Raw genomic sequence first — 22,526 nt, 5'->3', positions numbered from 1 at the left:
AGGCCCTCAGGCCCCTTTCACTTGTTCTTCTACAAGAGTTTGTGTCTCTGATGAACGCTCTAAGGTCTCTTTCCCCCTACGGAAGACAGAAGCTTTGGTCATTATTATTTATTTTATTATTATTTATTATTATTTATCTGTCCATTTATTATTATTTACTATTTACCTGTTTGTTTTTTATTTAACTTTACCTATTTATTTATCTATTTTATTCATTATTATATTATCATTTCTATTTATTTATTCATCATTATTATATTTTTTTCGCATCCGACCTAGTTATGGACCAAAAGGTCTCTTGTCGGCATGATCCCCCTGTACCCTTTTTCTTCGTTAACCTGTTCTTCTACGACAGTTTGCGTCTCTTATCTATGAAAGCTACCCCCCTTGTAAGGAGGAAAAATCCCTTAGTATGTATATATCTATGGAGGCATGTAGAGGGGGCTTAGGGGGGCTTATGGGGGCTTGGGAGGCTTACGGGTGGCTTGGTGGGCTTTTCGAAACTGAATTAAATCACATAGCATTAGACAGAATAAAATTAGAAAGGGAAGTGTTATGCGCTGAACGGTTGGTATCAATCTATAATCTGTACTTCATACACTGTTCACGCCAAGAAATCATGGATTCACGAAAACTGGGTAAAATTGTCTGAATTTTGCCACAAGGGAATCTTTAAATGTGAGATTATTTATCAGTAAGGTTTTCCAATGATTTGATCCATGAAGAAATAATTATGAATTTGTCAACATTTTAATAAAATTGCTTGTTTGTTTTTTGACCTTTATTTAAAATGTCTTTGTTCCATCCTAGGCATTTTTCAAAGATTTTCTCGTCCTCTCCTTTGTCGAAAATTCATGTTATTAGAAATTGATTATGGTCAAAATTATTGCCAAAACGATTTATTTATTTTATTTTTATTTTCTTTGTTTTTTTGCCTGTGTTGATATAATCCATTTTTTGAGTTTCTTCCCGTTTTCTTCGACTCAGATTTAAGTTTCTTCCCGTTTTCTTTGACTCAGATTTAAGTCTCTTTCCGTTTTCTTCGACTCAGATTTAAGTTTCTTCCCGTTTTCTTTGACTCAAATCTAAGTTTCTTCCCATTTTCTTTGACTCAGATTTAAGTTTCTTCCCGTTTTCTTCGACTCCCGATTTAAATTTCTTCCCGTTTTCTTCGACTCAGATTTAAGTTTCTTCCCGTTTTCTTCGACTCAGATTTAAGTTTCTTCCCGTTTTCTTTTACTTAGATTTGGAGTGTGGGTTGCCAGCACCGATCCTCAACGGGGACTACGAGCTTCTCAACAAAACAAGAGATTATCTGAGCGTAGTCAAATATTCGTGTTCGGAAGGCTATCGACTTGTAGGTCGTTCCGACCTCACCTGTGACATCGACGAGCGTTGGAATGGACCTCCTCCTCGATGTGAACGTAAGTTAAAAAAAAAAAAAAAATGTGAAAGTGGACAGCGAAAGACAAAGGTTCTGCCCCAAATTTCCCTCAATGATCATATAAGTTGACGAAAAAAGTCACACAAAAAATCACCACAATCTTTCGCTCGGCAAGCGTCGTCTGTAATTAGAGTATTTGGCAACTCATCCCCCACCTCACCCCGAGTTGCCAATTACTCCAATTTCTGGACGATATTTGGTGACCGAAACATTCTGATCATTATCGTCAATTTCGTGGTCGAATACATTATTTCTTTAACGAAACACATTGACACAAAGCCAACGGCCTGACGAGTGGCAACTCTTAATCTTATGAGGCTTTATGTGTGTTATTCATTCAATGATGGTTCGAATCCCGTAATCAGGGTTTCCCCTAAATCAGGTTTGCCAACTGTCATGACTCATGATGTTATTTTGTTGTATATATATATATATATATATATATATATATATATATATATATATGTGTGTGTGTGTGTGTGTGTGTGTGTGTGTGTGTGTGTGTGTGTGTGTGTGTGTGTATGTGTGTGTATATATATGTATACATATATATATATACATATATATATACATTATATATATATATATACATATATATATATATACACATATATACATTATATATATATATATATATATATATACACACACACATATATATATATATATATATATATATTTATATATACATATATATATATACACACACATATGTATATATATATATGTATATATATATATGCATGTATATATATATACATATATATGTATATATATATATATACACATATGTTTATGTATACATATATATATATATATATATATATATATATACATGCACACACACACACACACACACACACATATATATATATATATATATATATATATATATACACATCGAACGTCTTTCGCTGTATATGTGTGTATGCGTGTGTGTACTTGCTCGGTCGTGTATATCTTCTTACATTCATACACCGAAGTATGTACACACATCTGTGTGTGTGTGTGTGTGTGTGTGTGTATGTGCGTGCGGGTGTGTGTGTGTGTGTGTGTGTGTGTGTGTGTGTGTGTGTGTGTGTGTGTGTGTGTGTGTGTGTGTGTGTGTGTGTGTGTGTGTGTGTGTGTGTGTGTGTGTTGGTGTGTGAAAGTGTAAAAAATATTGATACTTGTATTTCTATGTACTGAGATCTATGGTCTTGTCTATGAACTTTATCTCATGAAAAAATAATTCATTTTATCAGTTCTTCTTACAAACTATAACATTCTTAATTTGTTCTTTCTAAATTTTCTAAGACAAAGATGTCTCATCACTACACAAGCAGATATCATTTCTGATTGATTTTTTTTTTTTTTTTTTTTTTTACATAAGTAGACATAGAGTTGGTGACCTCATTTCCCGCTCATTTCCTCCACTCTTCTCCCCTCATCTCCCCTCTTCTCCTCTCCCCTCCCCTCATCTCCTCGCACCCTTCCTTCCTCTCATCTCCCCTTCCCTCCTCTTCCTTCCTCTTCCCTCCCTTCTCTCTCTTTCACGCCTCTCGCCTTCCTCTCCCTCCCCTTCCCTCCTCTTCCCCTTCCCTTCCCCTTCCCTCTAATTCCCCTTCCCTCCCCTTCCCTTACCCTCATTTCCCCTCCCTTTTCCTCCCCTCCCCTCATCTCCCCTCATCTCTCCTCCCCTCCCCTCCCCTCATCTCCCCTCCCCTCCCTTTCCCTCCCCTTCCCTCCCCTTCTCTTCCCGTTTCACGGGAAGGGCCGACGTCGCTGTCGCCTCCTCACCTCCTCTCCCACACTCTCCACCATCTTTCCTTCCTTCTCCATCATCTCCACCAGTGACTCATCTCCCAGGTCGACACAACACACACAAATATTCCCTTAATAGAATATTTGCCAAAATCATAATAATTTGACAGAAATAATCTAAATAATTTTTGTCTTTTATTTTACGTGGAACACTCTGACCTGACTGAATTGTTTTTCGTAGACAATTCTTTTTTTTTTTTTTTTTTTGACCCAAAGACAATTAAATTTAAATCTTCTTTTCAGGCTTTCCTTGAAGGCCATGTTCACACTAGCGGTTTCAACCGCGGCGGTTCAATTATAATGTAAGCCAACGGAAGCGTTCACACACAACCGCACATTTTTCCTTGACCATGCGGTTCCGCCGCGGCTTCCGCTAGTGGGAACATTGCCCAAGACTTTTGAAATCTTTCCTCCACTCCAGCCATCCACAAAACGACCACTTCAAAATGGCCCTATACATGATCATTTTTTGTTAATATTCCATAACTCAACTACGTTATAAGAATTATATTGAAAAGCCATGCATTTGTGTCAATAATATTGAACCAATATATTGAGTCAATGATACTGAAACAATATATTTTCACTATCACTAATTCAACATATATTTTCCAATAAAATTAAGACTATTCCAATATATTGAATTATATATTGAGTCATTGACGTTAAGCCAGTATATTTCTTGAATTATATCAAGTCAGTGTATTACGTTATTACACTGAATATACTGTACTATTGGGGCTAATATTCTGTCAGTAATACTGGTTCATTATCAGTATATTTTGTTAATTATAATGATCATGTAATGGCCATTCAATCAGAGTGACCAGATTTCTCAAGCGGGAATTTGCTAGACAGCAGATGAAATTATGCTAGATTGGTAAAAAAAAAAAAGCTAAATCTTTAGTTCCTTTGATTACGTTCTGTTTCAGTTATATGTTTTTATTATCAATATAGTATTATTTCTAGAAGGAAATATGCTAAACTTAGCATGATTATGCCAGAATTATAATAAATAATAATAATAATAATAATAAGTTTATTTGGCAATGAATCAAATACATAAAATGCAGATGATGAAAAGAACATAGTTCGAAATAGCAATAACAATAGCCGAGGATAACACAAAAGAACATGTAAGCTTATTTCCATTATGCTAAATCTAGCATCATTATGCTAAATCTGATCACCCCACAGTCAATCCCTCTCCTTTTTTTTAGTGCACCCCTCAAGACTACCACATTCCGTACTCTAACTTGCCATTACTTCAACCCTTCCAATCAACCTCCTTCATCTTTTTTTCTCCTTTTTTTCACAATGACCTCCTCAGCCGTGACCTGTGATGCCCCAGGACCTTTGGCTCATGGGGCGGCCTCGATCTCGACCCCAACGGTTCTTGTAGGAACCAAGGTCTCCTTCGTCTGTGACCCCGGGTTCCTTCTGGTGGGGACAGACGTTGTTACGTGTCTCCCGGACGGGTCCTTCGACAAGGACATGCCCACCTGTCGAGGTAAACGAGGCTTCGAACGAAGCCCTACTGATCAAGGATTAACCGATTAACATGTTGACTAAAAATGTAACAAGATGAATGGTTTTATTTATTTGTTTATTTATTTATTTATTTATTTTGCTTGAGAAAAATAACCTAACAAAAACCGACAGGGAATGGACGTTGAGTGGTTCTGTGTGTGTGTGTGTGTGTGTGTGTGTGTGTGTGTGTGTGTGTGTGTGTGTGTGTGTGTGTGTGTGTGTGTGTGTGTGTGTGTGTGTGTGTGTGTGTGTGTGTGCGTGTGTGTGTATGTATGTGTATGTGTATGTCTGTGTGCGTAAGTTTAAGAATGTTTGAATGCGACAGTGAGTGAGAATGTGCTTTAGAGTGTGGTCATGTGCGTGTGTGTGTGTGTGTGTGTGTGTGTGTGTGTGTGTGTGTGTGTGTGTGTGTGTGTGTGTGTGTGAGCGTGGGTGTGGGTATATATATGTGTGTGTGGGTGTGCTCTTGTGACTATGGGTGTAGGTGCAAGTAAAGGTGTAACTATTGATGAGGTACGGGTGAGTATTAGAGTGAACAGGGTGAATTAGTATGTAAATAAGTGAAAGAGGGAGTACTTGCCTATATGTCTGTGTATAGGTAGGTACTCTGTGTCTGCCTACACACGTGTGTGGATTTATGTGTACATGTGTGTACGTGTGAGTATCATGGTACATGGGTATACATTTTTTAATTAGGAGTAATTAATACTAACATTATGCCTAACTCCTCCATGGATCCGCATTAACATTATTTTGGGTTAAAATAACATTAGTTAACGTAAATTAACATCAATTATTTTTGTTAAGAATGTAACCTGTGTTCCGAATACATCGAACTTTTTTTTATGTTGTGACGTCATCATCTTTATTTGTTTCTCTTTGCCTAACAATGGCGGACTCGACATAACAACATTAACATCACTGCCACCATCATAACCAACACCACCAGTACCAACAGTACCAACATCATCACTGTTATCATCACCAACACAACACCAACGCCAGCAGAACGCTACTACCAACACCATATCACCATTATCCTATCCACCATCACAAGCACCAAGACTATCACATTGACCATGACCACCATCACTGACACCATCACCACACGAGACATATCAGTCCATAATGAGGCCGGGTCAAAACAAAAAAGAAAAAAAAAATCTTTAACATGAACTTTCACAATCGTGACCTCTCTTCGTGATAACAACTCCTAGCTGAGTGTAATTCCTTAACAAACACACTCCTATACTGTGTTCCAGAGGGTTTGAGATAAAAAAATCATGACTCACTTATGTAGCAACACCGACAACCAATCATCTGGAGAAGCTGTTGCCATACACGCGAGTCTCGATTTTTCTTAAACCTTTCAAAACAGAGCCTTGTCCTATAACAAACACTCCTCTTTAAGAACCCCCAATAACTCCCACATCCTGCATGACTCCCCTTTACTCCCATGGGCCGTGCCAGCCGTGACTTGTGACTCTCCGAGGCCACTGGTCCACGGGCAAGCTTCCCTCTCCCAGCTCACGGTTCCAGCGGGGGCAACTGTGACCTTCGTCTGTGACTACGGGTACCTCCTGGTGGGGTCCGAGGTCCTGACATGTCTCATGACCGGCGTCTTCGACCATGCCTTCCCGACCTGCCAAGGTAAGCCAAGGGCGCCCCCCTCGGGAGACCTTGGCTGTGTAGCTTCTGAACCAGTAGACGCAGATCGCTTGTTGTATTTGCTTTTTGTCGTAGTTCCTGGCCTTCTTTAAGTCTTCTCTTCCTGTGGTTGTGTTCTTCGACGTTGTTTGATGCTAGAATCGTGACTCTCTCTCTCTCTCTCTCTCTCTCTCTCTCTCTCTCTCTCTCTCTCTCTCTCTCTCTCTCTCTCTCTCTCTCTCTCTCTCTCTCTCTCTCTCTCTCTCTCTTTAAGAATACTGATTACAATCTTTTAATTTTCATGGTTGATGACATTTCGAAAAAAGATGCACTTGGTCCTGGTGTTTCGTCTCGGAGGACATCGAAGAGCTTGTAGTTCGTGAACCGTGACTTCGCGCGAAGTGCCACTGCGTGTCCGAACGTGCTCTCAAACGTGGGTTGTTTAAGACAAAATTTCAAAATGTTTGCATCGCAGTTTATCAACATGTTTGGTTAGGGTTTGTCAAAGTGTATTGAAACAGGTTCGCGACATGTTTGCAATATGTTTCTGACATATTTATGATATGTTTGTGCCGCTGTTTTTCAATATATTTAGAAACATGTTTGAAACAGGACTGCGGCATGTTTGCAATAGGTTTGCGTCGTGTTTGCTACATATTGTAACTTGTTTGTGACATTATGGAACATGTTTACAACATGTTTACGACATGCTTGCAGCATGCTTGTGACATGTTTATGTGTTTGCGACATGTTTGCGACATGGTCACAATATGTTTGCGATATGTTTACCACATGTTTGCAATATGTTTATATGTTTGCGACATGTTTGTGACATGCTTACGACATGGTTTGGACATGTTTCCAACATGTCTACGGTAGCAAATTGGCATGCGTTTCCAATATATATTTTGGTATGACTGTGAATCTGTTGGAAATAAAGATGATACAACGAAAATCAAAATGCTGCAGACAGAATGTATCCAACGTACTCAACTGGATCTAGACACTTGTTGTAAACAAGCTGCCAACATGTTTGCCATGTAGACGCACCCTTAGATAGAACTCTCAAACCATCTTCTAGAACTTTTCCTTCCATATCTCTAGTTTTCTTACTCATTTCGAATTTTCCTTTGTCGATGTAAGAAACGTAATTACTTGTATTCCAAATGGTTAGATAAGTTGCATTACATTGGGGACCCAAATTCAGTCGAAGAACTGAGAGCCCAGCCAGGTGGAATGTGACACCTTGTGACGTCATCGATGTCGACTTTGGGTTTTTGTGACGTCATCGATGTCGACTTTGTTTTTTTTATGACGTCATCGATGCCGTCTTTGATTTTTGTGATGTTATTGATGTCGCCTTATTTTTGTGACGTCATTAATGTTGTCGTTTTTTGTGACTTCATCGTATAGATTTTTGTGACGTCATCAATATATATTTTACGTCATCGATGTCACCTTTGCTTTTTGGTGACATTGATATTTTTGTGACGTCATCAACATAGTTTTTGTTTTCTGGTGACGTCATCGATGTCTTTTCTGGTGACGTCATCAATGTCGTTTCTTTTGTTTATTTCTCTCTTTCTGAAACATCGCACGCAAATTGTTGATAAAAACACACGCAAGCACAGTAGAGCCACGCACTGTGTGTGTATTTTGAGCACAAAGAAAAACGCACTTTATATTTTATAGAGATTTACAATAACATAATATTTCATTGTATCTCCTTAGTTGAGGAAGAAAAAAAAATATAAAGTTTGATGGGGTGAGGGAGATAGAGGCAAAGGGAGGATCACACGGGTCAAAAAACCGTCAACATATCTACCGCATAGCTTTAAGTTTTGAAGCGGTTTAAGTTTGCTTCCCTGACCTGTATTGGTGTAAACGCTAAATTTAGTAAACACCAAATTTGGAATGAAATATGAGACGGAACTAAATCGGAGGTAGAAAATCGACGATTTTTAGACCAGTGTGATTCGATATAGGGAGCATTATGTGTGTGCATGTGTGTGTGCGTATGTGTGTATACGTGTGCGTGTGTGTGACTGAGGATATGTGTGCGTAAGATTATGTGATTGATATTTTTTATGTACGAATATTCGAAATTGTGTATTCGTGTGCATGTATGCGTGTGTGCGTATGGTGTGTATATGTACATGTACACGTTTGTGTACGTTTGTTTACATGTATGACAGGCGAGGATGGTTATGGAACTGGTTAGTATAGGCCTTATGGTCTCTTGCAGTCGCCTTCATTCTTATGTTCTTATGTATGTGTTTGCATGTGAGTATATATGTTACCCAATGTATGTACGTATGCAATACATACACGTATGTGTATTTGCTTGTAAGCATGTATGCTAACGAAAGTATACATGTACATATGAAATACATACATGTATGTGTGTACGCATGTACGTATTTAAGTTTACACATTTTGCACAAAAAATTCACATTATGCAGCACAGAAATATACGCAATTGCACACGTAATCACAAATAGATGAATCTGGATTCACTTATAAGTACTACAGTGGATGCCGTTTTCTATGAATCTGCAGTATTTACGATCCTCGTAACTTTACGTGGTCGTAAGTGTTTACATCGTAACTTTACGATTATCGTAACTTAACGTGGTCGTAAGTGTTCACATCGTAACTTTACGATCTCAAAATAGAGGCCTCACACATCTCTCTAAGGTCACCAGTCACTGTGGTACTTATAAGTGGAAGCAGTCTTTTACAACGTCCAAAGCACTGTTCAAGGAAGTCTGTCACTTTAACTCCGCCCCTTTTTCCTTATATGGATATTCAAGCCCCTCCCACTTGTCCTTATGAAGCCAGTCATAAAGCCAGGCTATTTTCACAGTAATATTATGTGAAACAATATACAGACACATTTTCATTTGGATACAAGTTATTTTCACCTTATATGCAAAGCAGATGGACGAGTGAAAACACACACCAACACAATATATATATATATATATATATATATATATATATATATATATAAATATATATATATATATATATATATATATATATATATATATATATATATCCAGAGGGGGCGAAGACTAAATGACAGATTACCGTGAATGGTATGGTACGATACATTTTGAAAAATATTCTTAGACTGGATGAGTTTCAAAAAGAAAAGATTGAGTAGTTTAATATCTTCCTTCGCTATAAACCAGCCCCTTGTGTTCACTATATAACTTAAACATGTTCATCTGAACTGATATCTTACCCAATGTTCAAAGGAACGAGGTCTCCCTATAGTCAGGTCAACATGGAGTTGAGTCATATTGCATCGGATGACCTGATTTATGTGTGACCTGGCTTACAATGAGACCTGGTCTTATGTGATCTGGTTCCACGTGACGTGGCTTACAATGTGACCTAGCTTACAATATGACCTTGTACCACGTGACCTGGCTTACAATGTGACCTAGGTCCCAAGTGACCTGGCTTACTATGCGACCTGGCTTATATTGTGACCTGGTTCTACGTGACCTGGCTTGCAATGTGACCTGGTCCCATGTGACCTGGTTTACAATATGATCCGGTTCCACGTGACCTGGTTTACAATGCGACCTGGCTTACGATGTGACCCAGGTACCAAATGACCTGGCTGACAATGTGACCTAGGTCCCAAGTGACCTCGTTTACAATGTGACCTAGGTCCCAAGTGACCTGGCTTACAATGTGACCGAGGTCCCAAGTGACCTGGCTTACAATGTGACCTAGGTCCCAAGTGACCTGGCTTACAATGTGACCTAGGTCCTACGTGACCTGGCTTACAATGTGACCTAGGTCCCACGTGACCTGGCTTACAATGTGACGTAGGTCCCATGTGACCTGGCTTACAATGTGACTTAGGTCCCACGTGACCTGGCTTACAATGTGACCTAGGTCCTACGTGACCTGGCTTACAATGTGACCTAGGTCCCACGTGACCTGGCTTACAATGTGACCTAGGTCCCACGTGACCTGGCTTACAATGTGACTTAGGTCCAACGTGACCTGGCTTACAATATGACCTAGGTCCCACGTGACCTGGCTTACAATGTGACCTAGGTCCCACGTGACCTGACTTACAATGTGACTTAGGTCCCACGTGACCTGGCTTACAATATGACCTAGGTCCCACGTGACCTGGCTTACAATGTGACCTAGGTCCCACATGACCTGGCTTACAATGTGACCTAGGTCCCACGTGACTTGGCTTACAATGTGACCTGGGTTACACGTGACCTATGAATCGCGGACAGACGCTGGAGGGCGCGAGTGACCTCATCTTCGCCCGTGTAGTGAGGGGACTATCACACTGGGCTATTTTTCCTCCAACCGAAAGCTGCGTGTTGCAACTCTGGTCCAAAAGTCGAAGGAAAAATTGACCAATGTGATAACCCCGTAAAGGTCTCATGGGAAGACCTTGTACCCGACCTTCCTCCTCCCTTTCTTATCCAACTTCTTTACCTGACCTGATCTGACCTGACCTGAATGGGTCCTTGACCCTTCTCCCCTTGACCGCCTCAGCCGTGACCTGTGACACGCCTGGACCTCCGGAACATGGGTCAACCTCGGTCACGACTCCAACTGTTCTTGTGGGAACGGCTGTCCACTTCGTCTGTGACTCTGGGTTTCTTCTGATGGGAGCCCGAGTTCTAACCTGTCTCGCTGACGGGACATTCGACTATCAGATACCCATCTGCCGAGGTAACGAAAGTGAGAAGAGAAATATGAAAAAATAGATTAATACAGTCATGAATAAATTAATAAATGGAAAAATATATTGTAATGAATACAGGCGCCGTCTTGGTTTTAGGAATTGTTTGTGTCCGTTGGTATGTTATCTTCCCCTCCCCCCCCCCTTCTATCTGTCTGTCTATTTGTCTGTGAAGGTGTTTATTTTCATTTTACTGTCAGTATTTCCACATTTCCTCACTTGTCTGTCTATCTGTCATTTTTTTTTTTTTTATACTTTCAAAGAAAAATTTTCATAACTTCATCACGCCTTACTTGAAAAAAAAAAATCCTTTTTTCAAAAACCCTCCTTATCGCATCCTTCCTCATGGGCACGAAATCCTCCCCAAAGGTACGATTTGCCCGTTGCGATGATTACCCTCCCACAGCCAATGGCGGGTGACGCGCTTTCTACCTGGCATCCCATTCGGGTAAGCGCGTTTGTTGTAGGTCCGGTTAAAACGATCAGCCTCGTACTTTGCATCTCGAAGCAAAACAACCCCAATCAAAAACAAAGAACCAGTGCTCTAGATAATCGTTGGGCGATCATCGTTGAGCCGTGAACGATCATCGTTGAGTCGTGAACGATCATCGTTGAGTCGTGAACGATCATCGTTGAGTCGTGAACGATCATCGTTGAGTCGTGAACGATCATCGTTGAGTCGTGAACGATCATCGTTGAGTCGTGAACGATCATCGTTGAGCGATTATAATCGCAAAACGTACCTTTAGGGATAGAGTGGCCATGATGGGGACGAAGAATACAAATATGTTTCCCTTCCCCCGTCCACGGAGTAGCCGTGACATGCCCGGCTCCGCGACCTATTCTACACGGGTCCGCGTCTACCTCGTCCTCGACCGTTCTCGCTGGAACCACGATCTCCTTCGCTTGCGACGAGGGCTACCTCCTGGTCGGGCCCAGGGCCGTCACCTGTCTCGCTGACGGGTCCTACAATTACGTTAATCCCCGCTGTCGAGGTAACCAGCGTTGGAGAAACAGCTTAACTAACGTTAACCGATGCTTCTGTAGTAAACATGAGTTCGCTTTGCTTTAATGTAGTTAACTCAGACTAACACGCTTTCTAAAAATAATATAATAAAATGAGATAAGAATGAAATAGAATAAGATAGAATATGAAATAAAATAGAATGAAATAAATAGACACTAAATAAAACAGATAAATCATATAAATAAATAAAAGTAAGTAGATGAAGTAGAATAACATTGATGAATATTAAATAAATAAACTTAATTAAAATCAAATAGAATGAATGAATAATTAAAAATACAAAACAGATTGTATACTGTAAATTATGTAAAATAGAATTAATAATATAAATAAAATAGATCAAATAAATAATAAAAAATCTAAAAGTAGGTTTCAAACGTTTTAGATTTTAGACTTTGACTTGATAAACTTACTGATTTGATCTGATTCAGCTTCCTTGTTTTTATATACAGAGTATAATACACATTGATGAAATAATGCATAAATATACATTTTGTTAAATTAAAAAAGATGAGAAATTAACATCAAAACCAATCGAGAAAAAAGAGGTATTTCTAGAATTATGCTGTTTGATTCGACATGGCCGTTCAGAAGAATAATCCTAGTAGAATCATAGAGAACATCACAGTAGAAATCTAGATAAGAACACTGTTTTACTAAACAACCCACAGTAGAACTGTAGAACCACATATTTGTTTTTCATGGCGTGAGGTGTGAGACAACAGGGAATTTTGAAAATGTCCAAGATTTTTTTTTGTTTTTAATTAGTCAATGTCTGTAATTATTTTGGTCCCAGAGGCTCTCCCAAACTGAATAAAATCGCCTGGTCGTTAGGCTGTACATAAAAAAAAAAATGTCAGGACATTAGAAATTATCTTCTCGTCTCACCCTCACCTAATCCCATCATTCCTTCACCTCACAGACCATTTATACTCGAACTCATATTGTCTTCGAATTTGGAGACTCAAAAAAGGTTTAACTCACTCTTGAGACAACAACTTCCCTTCCCCACGCTCATCCACCCCACTTCCCCCCTCTCCCTCCACTTCCCTCAACCCCCCGTCCTCAACTTCCTCCCTTTTCCTCCACTTCCCACAAACTCGATCTCAGTTCGTCTTTGAGTTCGAAGACTCAAAAGAAAAAAAAAATATTAACTCGCTCTTCAGACAACACCATCCCTTCTTAACCCTCAACCCCCCCACTTCCCCCTTTTCCCCCCTCTCCCCCTTTCCTCTCCCATCTTCCTCCACTTCCCACAACCCAACAGACTCGACCCGCAGACCCTCTTCGACTTCGAAAAACCTCTTACTCTTCTCTCTCACGACCGCCGCTCCTGCAGCCGTGACCTGCGACACCCCCGGGGCTCCAGACCACGGCTCGGTCTCCGTTTCGACCCCGAACCTCCACCCGGGGACCTCTGTCTCCTTCGTCTGCGACTCCGGGTACCTCCTGCAGGGCGCGGAGACCCTCACATGTCGAGGGGATGGTACCTTCGAGTTCGAGCCGCCCACTTGTCGAGGTAACTGAGGATCCGGGATTTCAAGAGAGCTTGGCCTTGGCTTTGTAAATAGCGCCTCCGGACTGTATCGCTTGACTGCCACGCTTTTTGTTTATACATGCAAAGACGCGATGCTCATAAATATATATAGATATATATATATATATATATATATATATATATAATACATTGGCAGTCGACCCGGGAATCGAACCGAGACCTAACTTGATGCCAAGCCGGGGCGACTGCCGGTAGTTTGTTTGTATGACCTTGCTGTCACTGGCGATTCATTTCAGGTATACACACACACACGCACACACACACACACACACACACACACACACACACATACACACACACACACACACACATACACACACACACACACACACATATATATATATATATATATATATATATATATATATATATATATATACATATGTATGTATGTATGTATATTTTTTATTTTTTGAGGAAGGTAGTAAAAGAAGACACGGGTCTAGTTCCGAGTTTATTCCTGACCGGTTTCGCTTTGAACTTTATCAGAGGAATTGGGGGAATTGATTCCTCTGAAGAGGCTCAAAGCGAAACCGTTCAGGAATAAACTCGGAACTAGACCCGTTTCTTCTTTTTCTACCTTCCTCAAATTGTCATAGTGTCTCACCATTTTTATTCTTCATTTATTTTTCTTCTGCATTTGTCATACCAATACTTGACGATTCATCAAAACATACCAAAGTACAGTTGCCTTCACTTATAAGTACTACATCCCCTAAAAACTTAGAGAATAAGAACGATACGAGTCGTATATCCAAGAATCGTAAATTTATGACATGGAGGAACCTTTTACGACCTCGTAGAGTTACGAGGATCGTATATCTACGATGTAAATATTCTTGCTACAGCTTTGCATATGTCGTCAGTCGCTGTAGTACTTATAAGTGAAACCAACTGCTCATTCGGATCCTAAAGTTCGTGGACATTATGGTATCGTAACCCTGGGTCAAGGTGCCGGATAGTTCTTTTTTTTTTTTTTTTTTCTCTTCCTTTGATCGAACAACTACAACAACGCCATCTATTAGTGAACAGGAACACTACGACCATTGTCGACGAACTTTAGAATCCAGGTATACACTGCTGCATCCCACTCGCTTCTCAAGCTTTGCTTCCCTTTATTTTATTCTATTATTTTCTATTTATTTATTTATTTGTTTATTGCTTCTTTCCTGCAAAAATAAATTCCTATTTGCCGAGGTCAAAAAGGCATGAAGGGACTCAGCATAGGAATAATTTTGACCAATCAGAGGCCACATTTAGGGTCTCCTGTATGAGGTAATATTATTGCTATTATTCTATATTTTTAAATCCACTCGAATGCTACTGAAGACTGATGACAAATATATATACATTTACATATATATACATATACATATATATATATATATATATATATATATATATTATTTTTGTAGTTCTATGTATCATCAGTATTTAGAGTTTCCTGTGTGATATATTTTTTATTTTCATTTACATTCAAATGCTATTGAAAGCATACGATTTTTTATTTCTAGAGTTCTTCAACATATTTCTTCTTTAGTATTTTTGACCAAACTTTATTAAATCTAATCTAACCCAACCAACCTAGGATAACGTAATCTTTCCTAAACTGACCTAATTTGACCAAGTTTGTCTGTTTTGGCCTTCCGCTTCCGTTTGCACAACACAGACTCACAGTTGGCAGGCCTGCAAGCAGTGAGGCTTCATATGTGTTATTAACCTAACAAAGGTTCAGAAAGCCCACATATAAAGCTTTACAAGATTCAGGCTTGCCAACCTTTAGGTCGAGAAGACGAGCGATTTTGTGGCGCCACATGGCTGAGTCGGTGTGTGGCGGGGATGTGGCTTCCTATAGGTTTTCATTGTTTAGAAGCGAAGGCGCGCACACGAGCGACTCTGTGGCGAGCGTGTGCGCGATTTCGCAGTCGCTCGTCAGCTGACGGCCTTAGCGTGTAGCCCTGACAAGTGTCATTATATCAATTCAGGAAATTGTTTCTGTCACAGAACGGGTGTGAAAAAAGTTAGGATCGCATGTATGGCAACAGTATCAGCTGATTGGCGAGAGGTATTGCCTTATATGTGGGTCTTGCTTTTTTTTTTTTTTTTTTAGATTCGTATTGAACCAAAATATGATCACCACTTCCACCAAATGTGTCTTGGTTTCGTTTGGGAGACTTGACAACAGGAGCGTTATTTGAATGTGATGTGTTGTGAAAGAACGTAGCTGGTGTTAGTTATGGATTGTAAACTTTATAAATACTCGTCTTTATCAACACAAAAACATCATATCAAATACGGTGCACAAAGTAACAAATCAAAGTGACCTTTCCACGGCATATTATAACAATGGCCCTTTATTGAAAAAAATATATATATATAGAATAATTCAAAACTGAGACAAACTTGGCGTGGAAGTGGGGGCAACTGTACATGGCCGCTGGAGATTCTGTCCAGCCACTGTTCACTGACCCCAAGGAGAGCGTTAGCCTGCAAGGTCAATAGGGTCTCGCGCAATGGATTAGTGAACAAGATAAATCAAAATAATAAGTAGACAAATAAACAGACTAGTGACTAAATACATGTATAGATAAATAAATAAATGAATAGACAGATGAATAGGTAAATGATATAATGAATATAAAAAAGACATGGAGCTTCATAGACTACAAGGATAACAGATTCGAGTTCTACCCCACATGGAGAGTTCTCTCTATTCAGAATCTTTAAGGCAGCTTGCACACCGACGCAACCAGTTGCATGAAACCGGTCGCAAGAGATACCTACAGTCTGTGAAAGCATTATTCCCTGTATTGTAAGGACACGAACATATAATTTTCCTTTACTTGTTATTTCAGAAATGCAGGTACCTGGTTGCTAGTGGGCAAACGTACAGGTAATACTGCTTTCATAGATTGTAGCCATCCGGTACGATCAGTTTCGTGCAACTGGTTGTGTCGGTATGCAAGGCACCTTAAATTTGGGACCTTCCGGTATCCGGGCTTATTGGAAGAGATCAGGAAGTCTGTCTGAATTTTCCGGAATAATTCCGATGAAAGTTTCTTTTCCCAATACCGGAAGTTTTCAATTTTAGTAAATCGGACTAAGAAGTTGTGGCTTTCATGTGACATCAGCGAGAAGTTCGATGTTCGAATTTGCAGAAAATAAGTAAATGATTAAGTAGATAGATGAATAAAATAAGATAAATAAATAAATAAATAGATAACTAAACAAAATTAAAACTAATTAATAAATACATAAATGAATCAATGAAATAAGCTTGCGCCCATATATGTATATATATGTTCTCACTTTCTCTTCCTTTCCTTTTCTTTCATGACAGTGTAGAAAGAACTATTCGGAAATGTTTTTGTTGCAAGCTTTGCCCTACATGATACGTTTTTATTTTCATCATTACTTATTTTATTTGTTTATTTATTCATTTTTGCTGCTTTTGCTTGAGTAATCACGCTTTCTGTCGAATTTGTCAACTGCAGCTTGTTCCCCATTTTCGAAAATATTTTTCTTATTTATGTGTTTCTGTCAATACCCGTTACTTCCAGGACGAAACAGAATGTTACCACACTATATATATATATATATATATATATATATATATATATATATATATATACACATGTATATATGTATATAAAACCTATAGATATAAGCAAACAACAGATATTTTGTTGTAACCAGTCTTCCCTTTACTTTCCAAACATTCATTGACTGCATACATTACTCCCTTCATCTCCCCTCCTCCATCCTCCTCATCATCTCCATCTCCAATCTTCCATATCCTTCCCTCCATCCTCCCCAAGACATCCTTATTTGCAGGTAAGTCAATGTTCTCAACCATCGTTTGATTAACCCATGATTACATTGTGTACCAGTTCTTCAACCTTTAACCATGTCACATATTTCGAGTCTGGTGAATCTACGAAGAGTGTGAGAGGGAGCAGCGACAGCCGTGGTCTTGTACTTTGTTCGGTCACACAGGAGGAAGAGCTAAGGTTCCTCATCGAAGTCTCACAAGGACTCGAGTTCGAGTCTTGACTTCGGTGCCTCTTGACTTCCAGTTTCGACTTCTTTCTTGTCACTGTGGTCGAGCTGGTTACTACTGGTTTCAGACCTTATTCACAACCGCAGCGATTACAAGATGCTCAAAACGTTATGTACACTTCACACGCACACACACAGACACACACACACACACACACACACACACACACACACACACACACACACACACACACACACACACACACACACACAATATTACCCAGCAGGATTAAACCACTGTAAGGAGGTATATCGGCTGTATCGCGCCCTCAGGATAGACCAATGGTCCTGCAGTGGACAACACGTGATGGAGGAGTTACTGCTTGGACCCCAAGTGGTCTTGCACTCGGCCTTCGATGTCCTCAAATCCTCTTCAGTGGAGAGTTATGGAGTAAGGGCACCTTGATGTGGAGTGTCAAAGAAGGAAGTGGACTCCCCCATTCCCTCCACTCTGAGTTGATAACTAGAAAAATGAAAAAAAAAAATGTATTTCCCCTTATCCCAATAATTCAAAACATTTGGTCCTTCAGCTTGACCGACTCTTCTATGTGACATCACGAACCAACTGGACAGAAATTTTCATAATATTTTGGACTTTGGAACTCCATCGGGAGACTGTGTCTTCTTCCTGTCGATCACAAATAACCGACACTTGTAGACTCGTACTAAAAGTACACGATTTGACACATCTCATGCTCACTTATGACCATCCAATCACTGTGACCCTCTCTCCTAGCATCGTCATCACCAGATCTCATTCCTGAGACGACTGGATACAAATGATCTCCTTTTTTCTATTCTCGATAAGTGATCGCGACCCTTTTACGGGGTCATTAGTTTTTATGGTCGTAGAGTAAGAACTCTGGGATGGTTATTCTTTTGCAAAGAAGAAGAAACAGTTGGCTCCCTTGTTTGTCATTTGATATGTAACTACGCGGTTAGTTTTGCGGGTTCTTTTCGAGGTACACGAATCTTTGAGACTAGATTGTAATTACCGAAGAAATGTGCCGAAGAACATGTGAGATCGATGACCAGAGGAATCTGGGAGTTCGAGTATCTGCGTCAATACATCTTAAGTCGCGGAAATGCGGGCCTCCAAAAGCTATAGTGGGGTGGTAAAAATAATATTATCAATAATAATAATAGTGATGATAGTAATAATAACAACAGTAATCTGAGATCGATCTATTTCATATTTGTATTTTGAGAAATGAAAACCAAAATATGCGTCTGTGAACGATTGAATATCCTTCAATTCTTATGCTATGACCATAAAGCTTCTGACCATTCTGAAACGTCAACAATCGAACTCCACGAACTCCAAAATTCCCTTCTCGTCCTCCTGACCATTTCTCCCTTCACGTGACCTCCTCAGCTGTGACCTGTGACGCCCCAGGACCTCTGGCTCACGGATCGTCCTCGATCTCGACCCCAACTGTCCTTGTGGGAACCACTGTCTCCTTCGTCTGCGACCCGGGGTTCCTCCTAGTCGGGCCCCAGACCCTAACCTGTGGAACAAATGGTTTCTTCGACAATGAGACGCCTAATTGCCGAGGTAAACCGAAGGGGGTAGACCAAGGCAGTAAGACGCTAGAGCTTTTGACCGATTCGGCCGTAGATAGACCTTAGAAGTTTCTTCTCTGTTAAGTCTTGAATAATAGCACTCTTTGTAGTTTGATATAATCGTAGATTCACCTTAGAACCTCCTCCTTGGTCAAGTCCAAGACACCAGCACTCTTTCTAGATAACGGCACTCCTTCTAGTTCGCTACAGTCTGGAGGCACCTTTTTTTGTACATAGAAATGCACCCGCTTTTGTGTAAACCGGATCTTTGACCACTGGTGTAGTTGGCACGTGTATTTCTCCTGTGATTCCTCGTGTGCATCTTTGTTGGTTCCTTAGATTGACTTCTGTCACAGAGTTTACAAGGAACCTTGACGAGTAAATTCAGCTGGACGAAGCATCATCGGTTGGTCTGTTTCACTCAGCAAAACCACTTTTCTTCGGGAAAGAAAAAACTATCAAAATGCACAAGTTTTGAATGATAAGCACTTTTCCGAACTGTATACGACTTGACTGTAGAACTATTTACAGGAATGCACATTACATATTACAAAACTTTAGATGAAACACTAGACGGCACAGTAGAGAACCGCTCTGTTCTGGAGAACAGAAAAGGACACCGGATATCACTGGAATGCACATTTCACAGAACAATTGAAGGATACAAGAAGACACTGTAAATGGACTTCCTTGTAGTAAACAATAGAAGATCACGTTAGATCCACGTCCTGGACACGGACTCTAAATTCCTTAGAACACTAAGAGACTCCCGCAATAGAAGGCTCTTTAATCTCGTTGACTTGTAGAACCTTCAAGATCCTATGAACCCCGAGAGTCTTCTAAGACTATAGGGTCTTTGAAGGCTTGAAGGTTTTCGAAGAATTGAGGGTCATGGAAATTGTGAAGTTCTTTGCAAGACTAAGAAGATTCAAAACCTTAGAAGTCTTTGGATTCTATTTGGTCTCCGGAAACTTCGAGGGTATTTGTGAACATCGGAGGTCTTTAATAACCTCAAGGGTCTCTGGGAAATTTGAGGGCCTTCGGGGACTTCGAGGGTCTTTGGGAACCTCAAAGGTCTTCAAAGGCTTTGAGGATTTTTAGAAACCTCGGTCTTTGAAGGTCTCGAAGGTCTTTTGAAACTCCAAAGATCTTTGGGAGCCTCATAGGTCTTACCTTGGAGAATTTGAAAGGTCGTCGGCAACCTCGAGGGTCTTGAAGAACCTCTAAGATTTTTGGGAAATTTGAGGGTCTTCAGGAACGTCGAGGTTCGGAACTTCGAACTTCTTTGAGAACCTCAAAAACCCCAAGGGTCTTCGAAACCTTTAGAATCTTCAAGAACCTTAAGGCTCGTCGGGATCCTTTTAGAACCTCTAAGGTCTTTGGGAATCTCGAGGATTTTCGGGAACTATTAAGGTATTCGGGGACACTTAAGAGTCTTCGAAAGCCTATATGTCCTAATATTGAACCTCTTAGCTTTGCTTCATCCTGCATGTGAGTTCTACATCTCTTATGCTTCATCCTGTCTCATTAGTAAAGGTGTCTGGGAAAATGTAAACGTTAACTTTCTTCAATCTGATTTAAATGAAACGTGCTTGCCATTATTATTATTTTTTTTTTTTTTTTTTTTTTTTTTTTTTTTTTAAAGGAAATATCCATCCTCTTCAGGAGCATGAGGAACCAAAGATACTAATATGTTCCAAATGTTTTTTTTTCAGGACCCATAACGAGAAGTATTTTGATTTTGATAAGACTTCAAAATTCTATTCCTTTTATCGCCCTTTCTGTGTTGTCGAAATATGCTATCTTTGGAGAGATCTGAACACATACCGAGGACTGCCGACCCTCTCGATGTCCCCGATTAAGTTGACTTTAAATTCCGCAGCTTCCCAGAGGCCACAGGGAACCCGACCGAACCGACCTCCGGGGGCCAGACCCGGACGCCCGGGACGTCCGGGCAGACCCGGAAGGCCCAGACCCCAGGAACCTTCGTACGAGACGGACCAGATGGACAATGCCATCGAGAGCAGCAACCCTGCCGTGGTCTCCGTCGTCCCTCTCGAGGACACGGATGCCGGAAATGACGTCAACATCAAGAAAGACCGGGGACCAACTGTCGATGGTCCCGGATATGATATCCGGGAGGACGAAAGCTCGCAGCCTAAGCTACAACTGGGTGAGTAGGTGTGGTGGTGTACAATGGGAGGTACGTTGGTCTGTGCACGTATACAGAAATACACAAGTACATGCATTCTATGTAAATATGTATTTCTAGTTAAGTGACATAGAGAGAAAGATCGAGACCAAGAAAGCTAGAGAGGCAGAGAGAGAAAGAGAGACTTCTCCTAACACCCTTGTATATATATATATATATACATATATATATGTGTGTGTGTGTGTGTGTGTGTGTGTGTGTGTGTGTGTGTGTGTGTGTGTGTGTGTGTGTGTGTGTGTGTGTGTGTGTGTGTGTGTGTATTTCATTTCTGTACTTCCATGTGCAAAAAAATGTGAGGGAAAAAAATAACGTTTTCCTTCTGTAGGCGGAATCATTGCCCTTGGTGTCTTCGGTGGATTCGTCTTCCTCGCCGCCGTCGTCACGACCATCGTCATCCTCGTCAGGAGGTGAGTGTGGTGACGTCACTTCCGTTCTGAGGCCCGGGGTCAACTGGGGAAGGGATCGCCGACCTCAAAAAAAAAAAAAAAAAAAAAAAAAATCAAGGTCATGGCCCGTTCTTTAAGAAAAAATATTTTTTGAGTTACTTTGAATTCGGGGTCTCTGCCTCCCTCCGCGTTACCCTGGGCCACCCGCATGATCATCCTCCTCCTCTTCTTCCTCCTCCTCTTCCTCCTCTTCTTCCTCCTCCTCTTCCTCCTCCTCCCCTCCTCTTCCTCCTCCTCCTCCTCTTTCCCCCCTGCTTCTGCATGTACACTGCATCCAACCCTCCACCCTACCCGGCGTGGTCACTAAATAGTTTAAGACACTAACTAGCTTAAGACCTTTAGTTAAGTAACCCAATCGAACTAACTTAGACTCACTAAGAGGTAACCTAGATCTAGAAATTTACGAACTAGGTTAATGTCTGCCAATTGGACGTGAGTTTTAGTCTGACTTTAGGAAAGCTTTTGTCTAATACTATCTCATTACATGAGAAAATTGGAATTGGAA

The 22,526-nt window shown here is 40.4% G+C and overlaps 1 protein-coding gene across 1 annotated transcript in view; it reads left to right on the top strand.

Moving 5' to 3' along the window:
• The window catches only part of LOC143040967 (CUB and sushi domain-containing protein 3), a 141,761-nt gene that overhangs the window by 98,638 nt on the left and 20,597 nt on the right, over positions 1-22,526 (top strand). Inside the window, exons 8-12 of the mRNA XM_076212406.1 lie at positions 1,245-1,424; positions 4,578-4,757; positions 13,523-13,702; positions 21,246-21,536; positions 21,901-21,982. Of these exons, the coding sequence (XP_076068521.1) occupies positions 1,245-1,424; positions 4,578-4,757; positions 13,523-13,702; positions 21,246-21,536; positions 21,901-21,982 (913 nt within the window). The remainder of the gene's footprint in view (positions 1-1,244; positions 1,425-4,577; positions 4,758-13,522; positions 13,703-21,245; positions 21,537-21,900; positions 21,983-22,526) is intronic.

This window comes from Oratosquilla oratoria, chromosome 30, assembly GCF_046742065.1.
Source record: "Oratosquilla oratoria isolate Oo_2021 chromosome 30, ASM4674206v1, whole genome shotgun sequence".
Taxonomy (NCBI): Eukaryota; Metazoa; Arthropoda; class Malacostraca; order Stomatopoda; family Squillidae; genus Oratosquilla; species Oratosquilla oratoria.
This window is presented reverse-complemented; position numbering and strand designations above follow the sequence as displayed.